General features: G+C 40.1%; 1 protein-coding gene across 1 annotated transcript in view; it reads left to right on the forward strand.

Moving 5' to 3' along the window:
• The window catches only part of CDKAL1 (CDKAL1 threonylcarbamoyladenosine tRNA methylthiotransferase), a 637,377-nt gene that overhangs the window by 419,192 nt on the left and 205,418 nt on the right, over positions 1-12,767 (forward strand). The window contains exon 11 of the mRNA XM_028107487.2: positions 2,486-2,631. Coding sequence (XP_027963288.1) covers positions 2,486-2,631 — 146 coding nt within the window. The remainder of the gene's footprint in view (positions 1-2,485; positions 2,632-12,767) is intronic.

Genomic DNA, 12,767 nt, shown 5'->3' on the forward strand with positions numbered 1-12,767 from the left:
TCATACTGTAACAGGGCAGTACCCCGTCCAGTGCAGTGTCCTGCATGTAGTAATAATAGTCGTCGTCGTCGTCGTCGCTCTGAGTTTTTCTGGGACAAACTGCACTCTCCTTCCTGGCCCAGGGTCCTGGTTGCTGGGAACCCCATTCCAGTCTGTTGTATAAAAATTAGCACAAGTAAACCCTCCTTCACTTACTAGCTGAGGGAACTAGCTCATTGCAAAGCTGTTCTTTTTAGGTTCCCTTAGGTTCCCATTAATCTGTATAAACATGTGTGACCATGAACTTCAGATACTTTGCAAGGAAGAAGAATATTGGATAACTTGTCTATTGAGGGCTTACAGATAAGCACATACGGAATTATTTTATTTTCCCTATAGCCCAGTAGCCCTAGGAGGTGGGTACTACCACTGTCTCGGTTTCACAGATAAGGAAACCAAGGCACAGAGGAGGAGTGTGGGATTTCATTTCCCAGACTGTTTTTTGCTAAGGGGTCATCTTTTATCACCGTAGGTATGTTGAAAGTTAGCGAATGCAGAGTCCTGCCCCTTTAGAAAACAAGGACTTTTCTTCTTATACTGTTTATGAATCCTGATATTCAGGCATGAAAGCCCCGAAAGGTACAGAAGCATAGCGGAAAGCCAGCATTATTTACTGTCGGGTGCGTAATGCTAAGTGTTGCCTGCACAGCCTCAGACACGGCGGTTTAATGCCTACCGTGTAGGGGTAGGAAGAGCCTCCTGGCTAAAAACCCAGCCAAGAAATGTAACAGTTTTGTGAACAGATAATACGTTAACCAGTTATTTTTCTATTAAATAAGAAGCTCTTCAACTCCATTTCTAATGGGTATGTCCATATGTATCTGTCTGTCCATATATATATATATATATATATATATATACATACCTATATATATATATAAAATAAGGCATATATACCTATTGATCTCTAATGAAGTATGGATAAAACATATCCATGAGTAATATTATTGGGCTATTGAATTTCTTAGTCGGAAGGGATTTTTTAAAACAACTAAGGCGCTAGTGAGAAGGTGACAGGTCTGAGTTAATTGCTCTTTTCTTCCACGTGCGTAAAAGCCCTCATGGTCGCAGTGGGTAGCAGGGCGTGGTTGATCCATATGTGTGACTGACCCCTGAATAACTAGGGGGTGACTCTTTGGAATTAGCTGGCTCTCTGATTCCACATAAGATCCTCAAAATACTGTTCTAAGGATGGAAATGAAGTAACAGATGTGAAAACACGGTCCTTTAAAAACCAAAAATCACTAGTCTCGTGCACGTTACCCCAGAGCAGCCCCCTTCTCAACACTCTTACTTTTGGTCTCCTTGTAGGCGTCCTCTCGCTGCCACTGCCCCCCCTTCTCGTTCCTCCCTCTCCTCTCCTCCCCCTTCCCCAGCCCTCCAGTGGGTGAGCCCAGAGCGCGGCAGCAGAGAAGGGCTAAATCAGTGTGTTTTCTTACTGCTTTCATAAATGCTCACGTTACCACAGCGCTCCTTCTGTTGTTCTCCCTGCCCGCCGTTGTATCCTCTGAGGAATTTTATAAAACACCCTCTGCTTTGTTTCCCTCTGGTTTGCTCTGACTTCACCAGCGACGTTCCCCTTCCTGTTCTTCCTCTTCCCTCCTCTGCATCTGGATGTCAGCAGGTGACCTGTGGCCAACAGGCTGGCTTCGTTGTGTGATGCTGTCTCTTTTGCATCATAGATGCTCAAAAAATACATGTTCACCAACTAACTGAGAAAGAAACAGGTTATACATTCCTTCTCCTTCGGTATTTAAAAAAAAAAAAAAAATTGTTGGGACGCCTGGGTGGCTCAGATGGTTAAGCATCTGCCTTCGGCTCAGGTCATGGTCGCAGGGTCCTGGGATCAAGCCCCACATGGGGGGGGGGGGGCGGTCCCTGCTCAGCGGGGAGCCTGCTTCTCCTTCCGCTTCCTGCTTCCCTGCTTGTGCGCGCTCGCTCGCTCGCTCTCTCTGACAAATACATAAAATCTTTTTTTTTTTTTAAAGTGTTGACTGGCCTTAAGTCTGGAGATTTTATTCAAGTACACAGGATTATAGAGCCTTAACTGTTTAACTATTGCTGTTTCTCCTGCTAACTAACGTAGCGAGGCAGAATATAAAACTGCCTCGGGAGTTTTAAAAGGGAGGAGTGGTGTTTATTTTGAAGTACTCAAAAATCTTGCTCTTTAGGCATTCCGTGAGTTTACCTTCGTTTTGTCACCTAAGAGAGACGATGAGCGTGAGGAGATAAGTCTTGTGTGGAATCCTCCGAAAGTCATGCTGAATTTCCAAATGTCATCATAGAGTATTACCTGTTAACGTTTGCTCGAAGGGCCCGGTGATGGGTCTGTTTTCAGCTATGTTTATTTGCTTGCCCCTGTGGATGTTGATCTGAAGGAAACCATTACCTAATTCCTTAAAAGGATTAATGTTTTCTCCTTCCATTTTTTTTTTTTTTTATAAAGGAAATGGCAAAAATCCTTAATCATCCCCGAGTCTACGCTTTTCTGCACATCCCGGTCCAGTCTGCCTCTGACACTGTCCTCATGGAAATGAAACGAGAATACTGCGTGGCTGACTTCAAAAGAGTAGTGGATTTTCTGAAAGAGAAGTAAGTCTGTTAGTACTTAAAAAAATAACCGTTCCTTTTTTTCTTCCAAAGCATGTGGCAAAAATGCACTTATTGTAGCCACAATTAAAGGTACCAGAGAGAAGGCGAGAGTTTTGAAGCTTTCTGAGCCTTTAAGTTTCTTTAGGGACCCTTGATGTGGTGTCTTCTTATATCTACCTCCCATCTGTGCACGACACACCATTAATTTGTGTAAGCTTGCCAGTCTCTGTAAGGTAATGTGCATTGTGATCATTTTTATACCTGACCTAGTAGATGAAAACAACTTTGGTTTTGCTTAAATCCCCTTTAATGTGGCTTCTTGAGGTGGGGAGCTAGTTCTGACGTGGAGATAGGCCAAATCATGTCACTACAAAATAGATAATTTTCTACCGAGTAGCATGTTTTGAAGAGTATCTGGAACATCTTTGCTTTTACACGCTTATCCCTGAAGATCATTTGAAGAATTGTGATTTATAAGGAGGTTTTAGGATTCTGTTTTTTAAGGTTGAAATTGCTGTTGACCAAAATTAAGGCATATTTACACAATCTTAGACATGAATGATCATTTTGTTTCCATAGAAAACACTTGCAGCCCATAATTATATTCTTCAAAATCCTACTTCTCATCATCACCAAACATTGACTGCCTTCTGTGATTATACAAGGCAGGAAATAGTAGGGCTGGCCAAGGTCACACAAAACCTTCTCAAGTCTAGGGCACTGTTCTCCCCTCTGGGGATATGTCATTTATCTTGGCATATTTGTGGCATGGGTCTTCCTACTTTCCATAATTTTTTTCCATAATTTTTTTCCTCTGTTGTTTTTCTTAATTAAGATACAACTTTTTATTTCCATCTTCTTGTTTATAATTATGTACCTTTGTACCATGTCAAAGTAGTACATGGATATGATTGCTTTATACAAATTGTAAGCAATTATTTTTTCCACCTTCAATTAGTGACTTATCCTGACTACATAGAAATCTTTTAAAATCTTTTTCTATTTACTTTCTCCTTCCTTCCTCATCTTTCCTGTATGTCTTTCTAATTTTTTTTTTCACCTCTAGGCATTTCTTGATTATCCTAACCACTAGAAATAAAGACGTTTGTGTGCATTCAGACAAACACAGCTAATTGTTCAAATATTCAAATCAGTGAATAGAAGGCATATTTATTCTAGGATTTCATAATTATAATCATTAAGTATATACAGTCTTCAAAGCAGAAAACAGAATAATGACAGATCTCTACCATCTATAATACTTTCTGCTCTTAAAGAAAACTGAGGTCAAGGCTAAAGAATAAGAATTTTTATGTTAGATGTCTGTTAAGTTGCCCAGTATCCCTCCTTTGCATTTATTCTAGCTTATTGTAGGTAAACTTGTGTCATGTGAGAGAGTTCTTTTGGGCACGTTGGCACTGGTGAATGGAATGTTTTTCAAAATTGCAAACATTGTTGCACCTGTGAAATTTCTTGCCTCTTGCTTGTAACTAGGGCAGTAGCAAATAATGTGCACAATTCATACCTGTTGCACAAGATTTTGCCAAGTGTAGACATGCATCCTGTTGTGCAGAATAGACTAGAACACTTTCCAAGTGCTTTGTTGCATTAATGTGATTCAGTGAGGTAAGGAATCAACACCTCTCTTTCTCCTCCACTTGGGTGAGTGCTGACTCAGTTGTTTGGGGGAATTACTGTGGCTACCTAACTGGGCAACAATTTCACAATAAGTTCTAGCCTTTTATGTTGTTCCAAAGATGGACCTTTTAAATCTGTTGCATCTCGAACAGTTTCAACAGCATCCATGAGGTAGAGAGAGGTCAAAAGATGATCACATCAAAGTGTTAGATAGTCTCTTGCCTTTATTCATGGGTTAAACTCATTGTCCTTTCTTTGGATTCTGAGTTACCCTAAGGCATCTGTGTAGCATTTCTAGAACTATTCTACTGTCTGGAGGATCCCAGAACCAAGTACTCTACCCGAGGATCTCCAATATTTCCAGCACTGGAAATACCAGGGATCCCTGGAAGGATATTGGAGATCTCTGGAGAAGACACCCCATCCCATAACCTGTCCATCCACAATGTCAGTGTCAGGTGGTATGATTCACTGCGTGGTGGAGTATGAGTCTAGATAGCATCTCGAAGCATCCCTTACTCTTTATTGGCTATGCACAGTGAGGGTGAAAGCAACCTCAGTATACAGTTCCATACTTAGATTATAATTTACAGGATGTATTGGAAAAACGTAGAAGGCAGACAACATGATATTCCTGATAAAAGTTACAGGGACTCTTTGGAAAACAAGAGAAATGAAATTATGACCACTAATAAGGTGATCCTTGCGTGGTTTTAGAGAGTTCATCAGGACCGTAAAGTTCTGTCTCTTGTCCGGGCTGTCCTGTTGCTTGCAGGAATAGTACAGCGCTTGCTAGCTCACCCCACGTGGACAATACAACCCACCTTTGCTCTTCAGTGAAAAAGTGTTCCTGTCCTTTCGGGGAAGTCCACCCATCCAGGGAGGAATTTCCAACTGCAACAAACATTTAGAAATAAATGAAGTCTTTTTAGCAGGCTTCCGCTCTCATAGTTTGCTTACTTTTCCTATAAAAAAACAGCACAGCTTTATGCCAAATAGATTAGCACTTATAGGAAACACTAAAGTTTCAGAGATTTCTATAGTAGAACCACTAGTCTGGATAACTGATCCAGCACAAAGTTGTTTTTAGCCAGCGTTTTATCAAAATTCAGTAAAATACTGTCTTTTTTAGAAAGAGGGCCTCATATTGTCATTTTGCTTTTGTGCATTCGTAAATCAACCCTGATTTCAAATGGTTGATTTGGTGCTCTCCTCTTATATCTGCTTTTTAAGCTCCGGTACTAATGTCTTGTTTCCTCTGAAGCTTTTGAAGATCTGTTGCGTCTTTTTCTTTTTTCCTAGTGAGCCTTTAACAACTAAGAATCTTGATTTTTTTTTTTTTCCCTCCACCAATAGGAGACTTATATATTCATGTTATGAATTAGGGATGGGGCATTTCCTAACCCGTTTCACCAGAAAATCCAATTTTGAAAACAACCTATCGCATTGAACACTGACCTCCAAACTGTGCGCTGCAGGCTTTTAAACTACCAATTCAGCGATGTTCGTGATGCCGTATCTATGAGACACTGGAGGTGAAATCTTTTTAATTAATTTTCTTTACAGTTGAAACTGGCCCATGTTTTAGCTGGGAGCAACAGAAGTTTACTTACAAGCCAACTTGAAGTTGATTCATTATTCTCTTCATTTGTTCGAAAGTTGGCAGCGATTACCATACCAGCAGCTGGATTGAAGATAACCTAGCGGTGCTGGCCCATGCTGGGGCCTATGGGAATTTATTAACTCACGCAACCTTTGCAAAGAAAAGTGTCTGAATTACTTAACATACTAATTTAAAACAGCTGGTCATGAGCAGACAATCATATGACTTAAATTATTCTATTCCGATTGATTAATCCAGTTGGAAAATTAACTAAGTTGATGTTTTCGTATGAACAGAGAAGATAGTTTCTTGAACTATATACTGCAAGCGGCAGGGATACGGAAGGAAGCCACCTTTGCAAAGGTTTCAGGAAGATTTTTAATCAGTACCCTCATAAGTGTAACTGCTTTTATTGATTATCCCTGAACTGGTTTTTCTGTTATCTTTTTAAGCTATTAGTGGGATTTTTTAAAGAAGTATGAAACTTGAATCGTTTATTTTTATTTTTTCATGTAATTTTTTTTAAAGAGTTCTTCCCAATGAGAGGATTTTTCACTTTGCTGTTTTGAGGGTAATTAGGGTTTCTAGGGTCTTGGGACCTTGGCCGTAGACTTTAATTGGGCCCTCCTCATTTGAGCAGCATTGAATTTACACAGTCACTCCCCAACATAAAACCATACATTCACATAAATTCAAAAAATGACAACATGCAGAGTTGTTCTCTCAGGCATATGTTCTCATGTTAAGTAAAAGAAACTCTGAGTCCTCAAATTCACACATTAAAGTGTGAAAGAACTACATAAGAATGTCCTATTGATAGATACATTTTAAGACATGAAACAGTTTATATATTAAAAGATCTGTTTGTTTTTGGAGATTATTTTGTTGGAAGTCCAGTGGCCTTTTGGTTTATGCTAACCAGACCTTAAACTTGGGAGACAAGATCCATCCCCCTCACTCGATAAATACATTTTGAATGAACTAATGACCAGTTACATTTTTACCTGCAAGTTGCATAGATCTTAAGTTGTGCCTTACTGTGGCATCTTTGTGTGGACTTCTAATGCCATAATATTATACACCTCAGAATTTGCCATTATCATCTGTCAACGTGCTGTGTAATTCTGGATTAGTTTATCACATTGCCTATAGAATATTAACCCTTGAGCATCATGATATCCATGCACACCCCCAAGCTTCCTGCACCCGGAGATTGCCCCCGTGAAATGCCACAACCAGTAACTAAGGAGCACTCAGGGGGAAAGGGAACTTTTAGCGGGGAGAACTCACTGGAGGGGCGGTGGCAGCCTTGCAGAGAAAGTTCTGTCCTCCGATCTCTCCACTGTATACTCAGGCAGTGAAGGGGCACAAGGGCCCAAAGTCGGGAGATGGCTTTGGCAGGGTGGTTTCTGTCAGTGAGTCTCAGAGTTACCTCATACCGCCCAGCCTATCGTATGACTTTTCCAGTCTGTCGGGGGTGGGGGGAATGGGGAATGCTAACTCATTAACATCCTGAGTTCTTTTTCTTCTTTTTATGAGTTTCCAGTCATCTACATGTCCATACTGGAACACAATCTGATAAAAGACCAAATTGTGCTAAATTTGTATTTTATTCCATTTTTTATATCTAGTTTTATTCCTAGTGGCTTGGAAACACAAGCAACAATTGTCAGAACAGAAGAAAAGAAATTGCAAAAACAAAACAAAAAAATGATTCGGCAAGGATTAGGTAATTAAGTTTCCTTCCAGAGGCATTCCCAGATGTGTTTCTGCTCACTGAATAACCACCTCCTAGATAATTTAGGCAAAATACTTCCCTCAAAGTTGTTTTCTGGCTTCATCTCATCATTTCTAATATCTTTAACTAGGTCGTTAGTTTGGGTGTCCCTATTTTCTCTCTTGTCAGATATCTTCTGAAGTAGTGACGTTTTCTTCTCTTTCTCCATCTCCCTTGTTACTTTGACATTTATTTCAAGAAAATGAACGTGCATCATTTGAGCTGTTATGTAGCAAGAAAAACATTTACATTTTCTTTTTTACCATGGTATTATATCTATATTTGGAAGATACTGACATCATGTGCTAAACACCATATTATTTTGGGATTACCCTAAATGTGATTCATTGGTTTGAAGGTAATTACATTTTCTATTGATTTAGCTTTACGTTTTCCATCTAGCCCGGTCAAGAGAGAAATCTCATCATTCCTAATCTCTTTCTACCTTATATCTTTCCTTTATGTTACGATTGTGTTATTCCCTTCAGAAACAGAGAAGCTACCTTCCCTTAATCCTTTGTACATTTTCTCTACGTCTTATTGTAAACATAAGGGTCAAATCACATATTGTGAAATCATATACTGATAGTCTTTCTCCTTTCATTGATAGAGTGCTTTTCATATTCCACAGGGCTCACGTATTATGTCATGATGTTGTCACAGAAACCCAGCCAAGTATGTAGGATAGGTATTTTTAATCTGCACTTTTTAAAGTGAACATCAGGGTTCACACTGGTTAAAAAGACTTGGTGAGAGCCCACAGTGATTTAATGCATAATAGAACTAGATCTTCGGTTTCTGCCGTGTAGCACTCTTCCTACTGATTCTAATGATATTGATTTAATCACTCTTTTTTTTATTTATCAGTTTTGTGCTCAGCACCATAATAAATGCAATAATACCAATACCAATAGTAACAGTAATAAAACCAGTAGCTAATATTTTTAAGTTTTACTTTTGTGCCAAGCACTGCTATGAGGACAGTGGGATAGGTTAGTTTATTCAGTCCTTAAGTTCCAAGGATGCTAAGTAATTTTCCCATGGTCAGGTGGTCAGTGATGGAACCTTGCTGAAAACTGAGGCCTTGTGATTTCTGAGCCAGAACTCAGTCATCGTGCTGTACCCGTGTTCCAGTCTAAGGCATGTCACTCTAGCAATGGAGACAGTGAGGTGGACTCAACAAATATTGGTGAGGTAAATTACAGTGTGTGATTAGGAGGGAGGATGAGGAACGTACCCATGAGTGTCAAGGATGGCTTTTGCTATTTTATCCCAAGATGTAGTAGAAGATGGTATGGTTAACCAAGAGGGGAAATGAGAAGAAGGAGGAATTTGAGTAGAAGACATGAGTTTGGTTTGGGACATACTGAATTTGAAATGCAATTTAAAGTAGAAATGAATTTGAAAAGAAAATCCAGGCGAGAGCCCCCTGCAGGCTATACAAAATACAGGCCAAGAGCCCAGGAGGGAGATGAGGATCTAGAGCTAAATGTTTGGGAGTAATTAGCTTTTAAGTGGTAGATGAAGCTGTGGGTGATGAGATCATCCAGGAGATAGAAAATGGAAGGCTAGGAACGGGGACTAGGGGACACCAGTATCTGAGCGATAGTAAAGGTGAGAGGATCCTGTGACAGAGGTTGAAAGGCTGGGGTCAGGCCAGGGTAGGAGGAGACACAGGAGGAAATGACACCACAGAAGCCAAGGGACATAGCAGTTTTAGGAAAATGAAAATGGTAAGGGTCAGCTGTCAACTAGAGTTGCCTCTTGTAAGCAGGCACTGGCCCAGGAGCTCTGGAGGGGAAACAAAGTATTTTTAGATTGTTTCCCCAATACCGTAAGCGTTGAAGAGCTGTTGAGATGTAGTATTGTCTCCTGTCCGAGCGGTCCTTGTGGACCTTTGTTGACTGCATTCCCGGTTCCTAGCACAGTGCTCACTTTGTCCTCCTACACCCCCTGTTTGCTACCCTATTGCTACCCAGCATCTGGGGGCAGGAGAGCAGGAAGCAGGCACACTATGTATTCACCCGACAAGCAGTATGCACTCTGGAACCAGTGAGATTAAGGCTTAGAGTAGTATTTCTCAGTCTGGTTTAATTAAAGTTCTCTCTTCATAAACAAGAAAATGCCTTGCTCTTTGCAGAGAAACGGATATATTCCCTTTAGCAGAACGTCATCCTCTGCATTCGTAGAGATTCTGTGTTCTGGGAACTGCTGGCTAATAGCTAACAGTAATTATAAGGCAGTATTTATTGAGTGTATAATATGTTGGAAGCAATGTGCTAAGTACTTTATGTAGATTAGCTCATTTAATTTTCACAGTGGCTCACAACAGATAGAAAATATTATTACCCCATTTGACAGGTGACCAACTTAAGGCACACAGTGACTTTGCCCAAAGTTACGGTGCTAATTACTTGTAGAATTCAGACTCACGCGCCAGCCTGTGAACCTCCAAACTTTTTTTCACTGCTACTATGGGATCTAGCCTTTCCAGGCTTATTAGAAATGTTAGGGATGATCATAATTTTCTAATTAAGGATTGTACTATATTATTAGAAAATTTTAAATTATACATACCTTCTTCCAAAAATTTACTCTTTCTGTAGTCAGTATCCCCTCCTTTTTGCTTTCACTCCCCATCCAGGTGGAAAGTCACTAAGCAAGGGGATGATAAAGAAGCTGTGTTTGATGGTCAACACAGGGAAACAAACTACAAGTGGATAATGACTGGTTTATCTGTAACAACATCTTTAACCAAAAACTGCAGAGTGTCTTCATGAAGTGTGTGTACAAGTAAAATAAAATGCTGGTACTAACGGTTACATGTTGCAGAGCTACTGTCCTAGGTAGTCTGCTGTGTTGCAAAAACTTTCTAAGGCCTCATTTCTACGTCCTTTTATCCTTCCTTCCTGGACCAAATATATTCAATATCCAGCTCAAACTCCCTCCCCTCAGCAGCCTTAGTTCCTCACACTGATCCATTCATCACTTGCTGCTGACACAAGGCGAGTCTGTCATTGGCCACTCTTACCTCCCATACTCATCCCTATCATCGTTCTCTGATGGACGTTTCCTGAGGCCTCCTGATTATCTAGGACCTTATGTCCTTATCAAAAACCAGGACAAAATCAAGGGAGCATATTCAGTGCATGTAGTTTGGAATGTTGTACGAGACTTTGCAGTAATATCTGAAAGGCACCATAATGAAGTCAGCAGCAAACAATAGGAAAAAGACTGGGTAATATAACCCATCATTGTTTTTAAAGATTGAATTTTGGATTATTAGGATCTGACCAATTTAAATTCTGGAAATAGGGCCAAAAAATTATTGTGAATTAATATGAATTTCAAAGGAGCCGAAGTCTTGCATTTATTCAACTAATACTTACTGGATATAGACTATATGTCAAGCACTTGTTAGGTGTAGAATATTAAGAGCTAAGTAGAACTTTATGACTGTCTTCTGGGCACTGACATTCTTAAATCATGGTTCATATTATACAAATACTTGTAGCCATAATGTTTGGTAAGTGTAGTAAAACCCCAATATTAACTCTAGTATTGGGGGGCAGAGTGTAAATGTGTCTTATAGGCTTTCCAGGGACAAGAGGAAAATACTGAATTACAGGTCTTACAGAAAACCAGTCTCCTTTCTTTAGACAATTATACTTTATTGATCTGATTTTGTTTATGATATAAAATCTACTGTAGGGAAAGGCTTTACCTCGATTACACACACGTATGTGTATGTATGTATGTATATTTGTGTGTATAAAAGTTATAGTTTGGTTTGTCTCAAAGTGACAGAAAAAAAGTAATGGCATAAGAAAGTAGAAGTTTTTCAGTCATGTAAATAAAGTCCACAGCTGGCTGTAAAGCTGTAATAAGGCTCCAGCATATCAGGGATGCAGGATACAGCTTTCATTTCATGGTCCAAGATGGTTACTTCAGCTCCAACCATCAAATTTGCATTCCGGTCTATAGAAAGGAGAGGGAGGAAAAAGGATATGTGTTCTTCCCCTTTAAACCCTGTTTAAAAGTTAACATGTCACTTTGATTTTATCTAATTGGTCAGAACCTAGTCACATGTCTATACTTAGTAGAAAGAAAGGCTAAGCGATGGAGTCTTTGATTGAAGTGGCCTTTTGCCCATCTGAGAACCCGGGGCTCTGTTGGAAATAAGGGGAGGTGAGATTGGAAAACAGAAGTCTGCCACAGCCTCACCCTTTTGACCACCCTTATTACTACATACAGAGTTTACCCTTTGTGTAAGAGAGAAAACCTGAGCCCCATCTAGTTACCCTGGCCTTTTGTACATGCATGGTCTGTGGTCGATGCTCTGTCCTTTTCAGAAGGTCCAAAGTCCCCATTTAAAGTGGAGTAGAAAGTAGAACATAATTTTTAAAAGTCCCATTTAAAAATGGGGGAATGGGACTGACAGATGAATGGATAAAGAAGATTGGCCTCAATCTTATGCGCTTCCACCCCGACTCGGAATTGAGCGATGACTTCCTGGAGGCCATCTGAAACACTCTTAATCCCAGTGCTGCCAGGAAACTGGGTCAGTATATGATGGGGCACCTAATCTATCTTAGATAGCGGTGGCATTGTAGTTAATGCTTATAATTGCTTTGCTTGGCTTTTGCAAACTTGCACACCTCAAAATCACAGGATTCTCAGCCAAATTAGATTGTGACTCACAGACACAGAGAGATTTTTCTTAAATCTCAGCTTGCAACTGGCTACTCCTGGTCTGAGTTCTTTGTTGCTAAGAGCAGTAAGAAGGAGCAGGCTAATATTTAACATTCTGGATTTTTTTCTAGCACTTCTGCCTCTGTGGACTTAGTTAACACTTGGTCTGGCTACCGAGGTTCAGCAGTTGACAGTTTGACCAAACGTTTTGCCCGACATATAACGTTAATTAGCTTTGCTGTCCGCAGTACGAGTATTTGGTACCTGCTGCGCAGCTAAACCAATGCCACTCTTTTAGATCCTGTCCCTTGTATCACCTTCAGATGGATTTGGTTTGGGCTCTGAGTGACCAGAAACATAAAATATCTCCAACAGAGTAGGTGGAAAACCCCAGAACATTTAGTAGGTAGTCGTCTTGTACTTGGT

The sequence above is a fragment of the Eumetopias jubatus genome, unplaced genomic scaffold (genome assembly GCF_037043125.1).
Source record: "Eumetopias jubatus isolate StellerSeaLion01/CBP00866 unplaced genomic scaffold, mEumJub1_p1.0 scaffold_6, whole genome shotgun sequence".
In the NCBI taxonomy this organism is placed as follows: domain Eukaryota; kingdom Metazoa; phylum Chordata; class Mammalia; order Carnivora; family Otariidae; genus Eumetopias; species Eumetopias jubatus.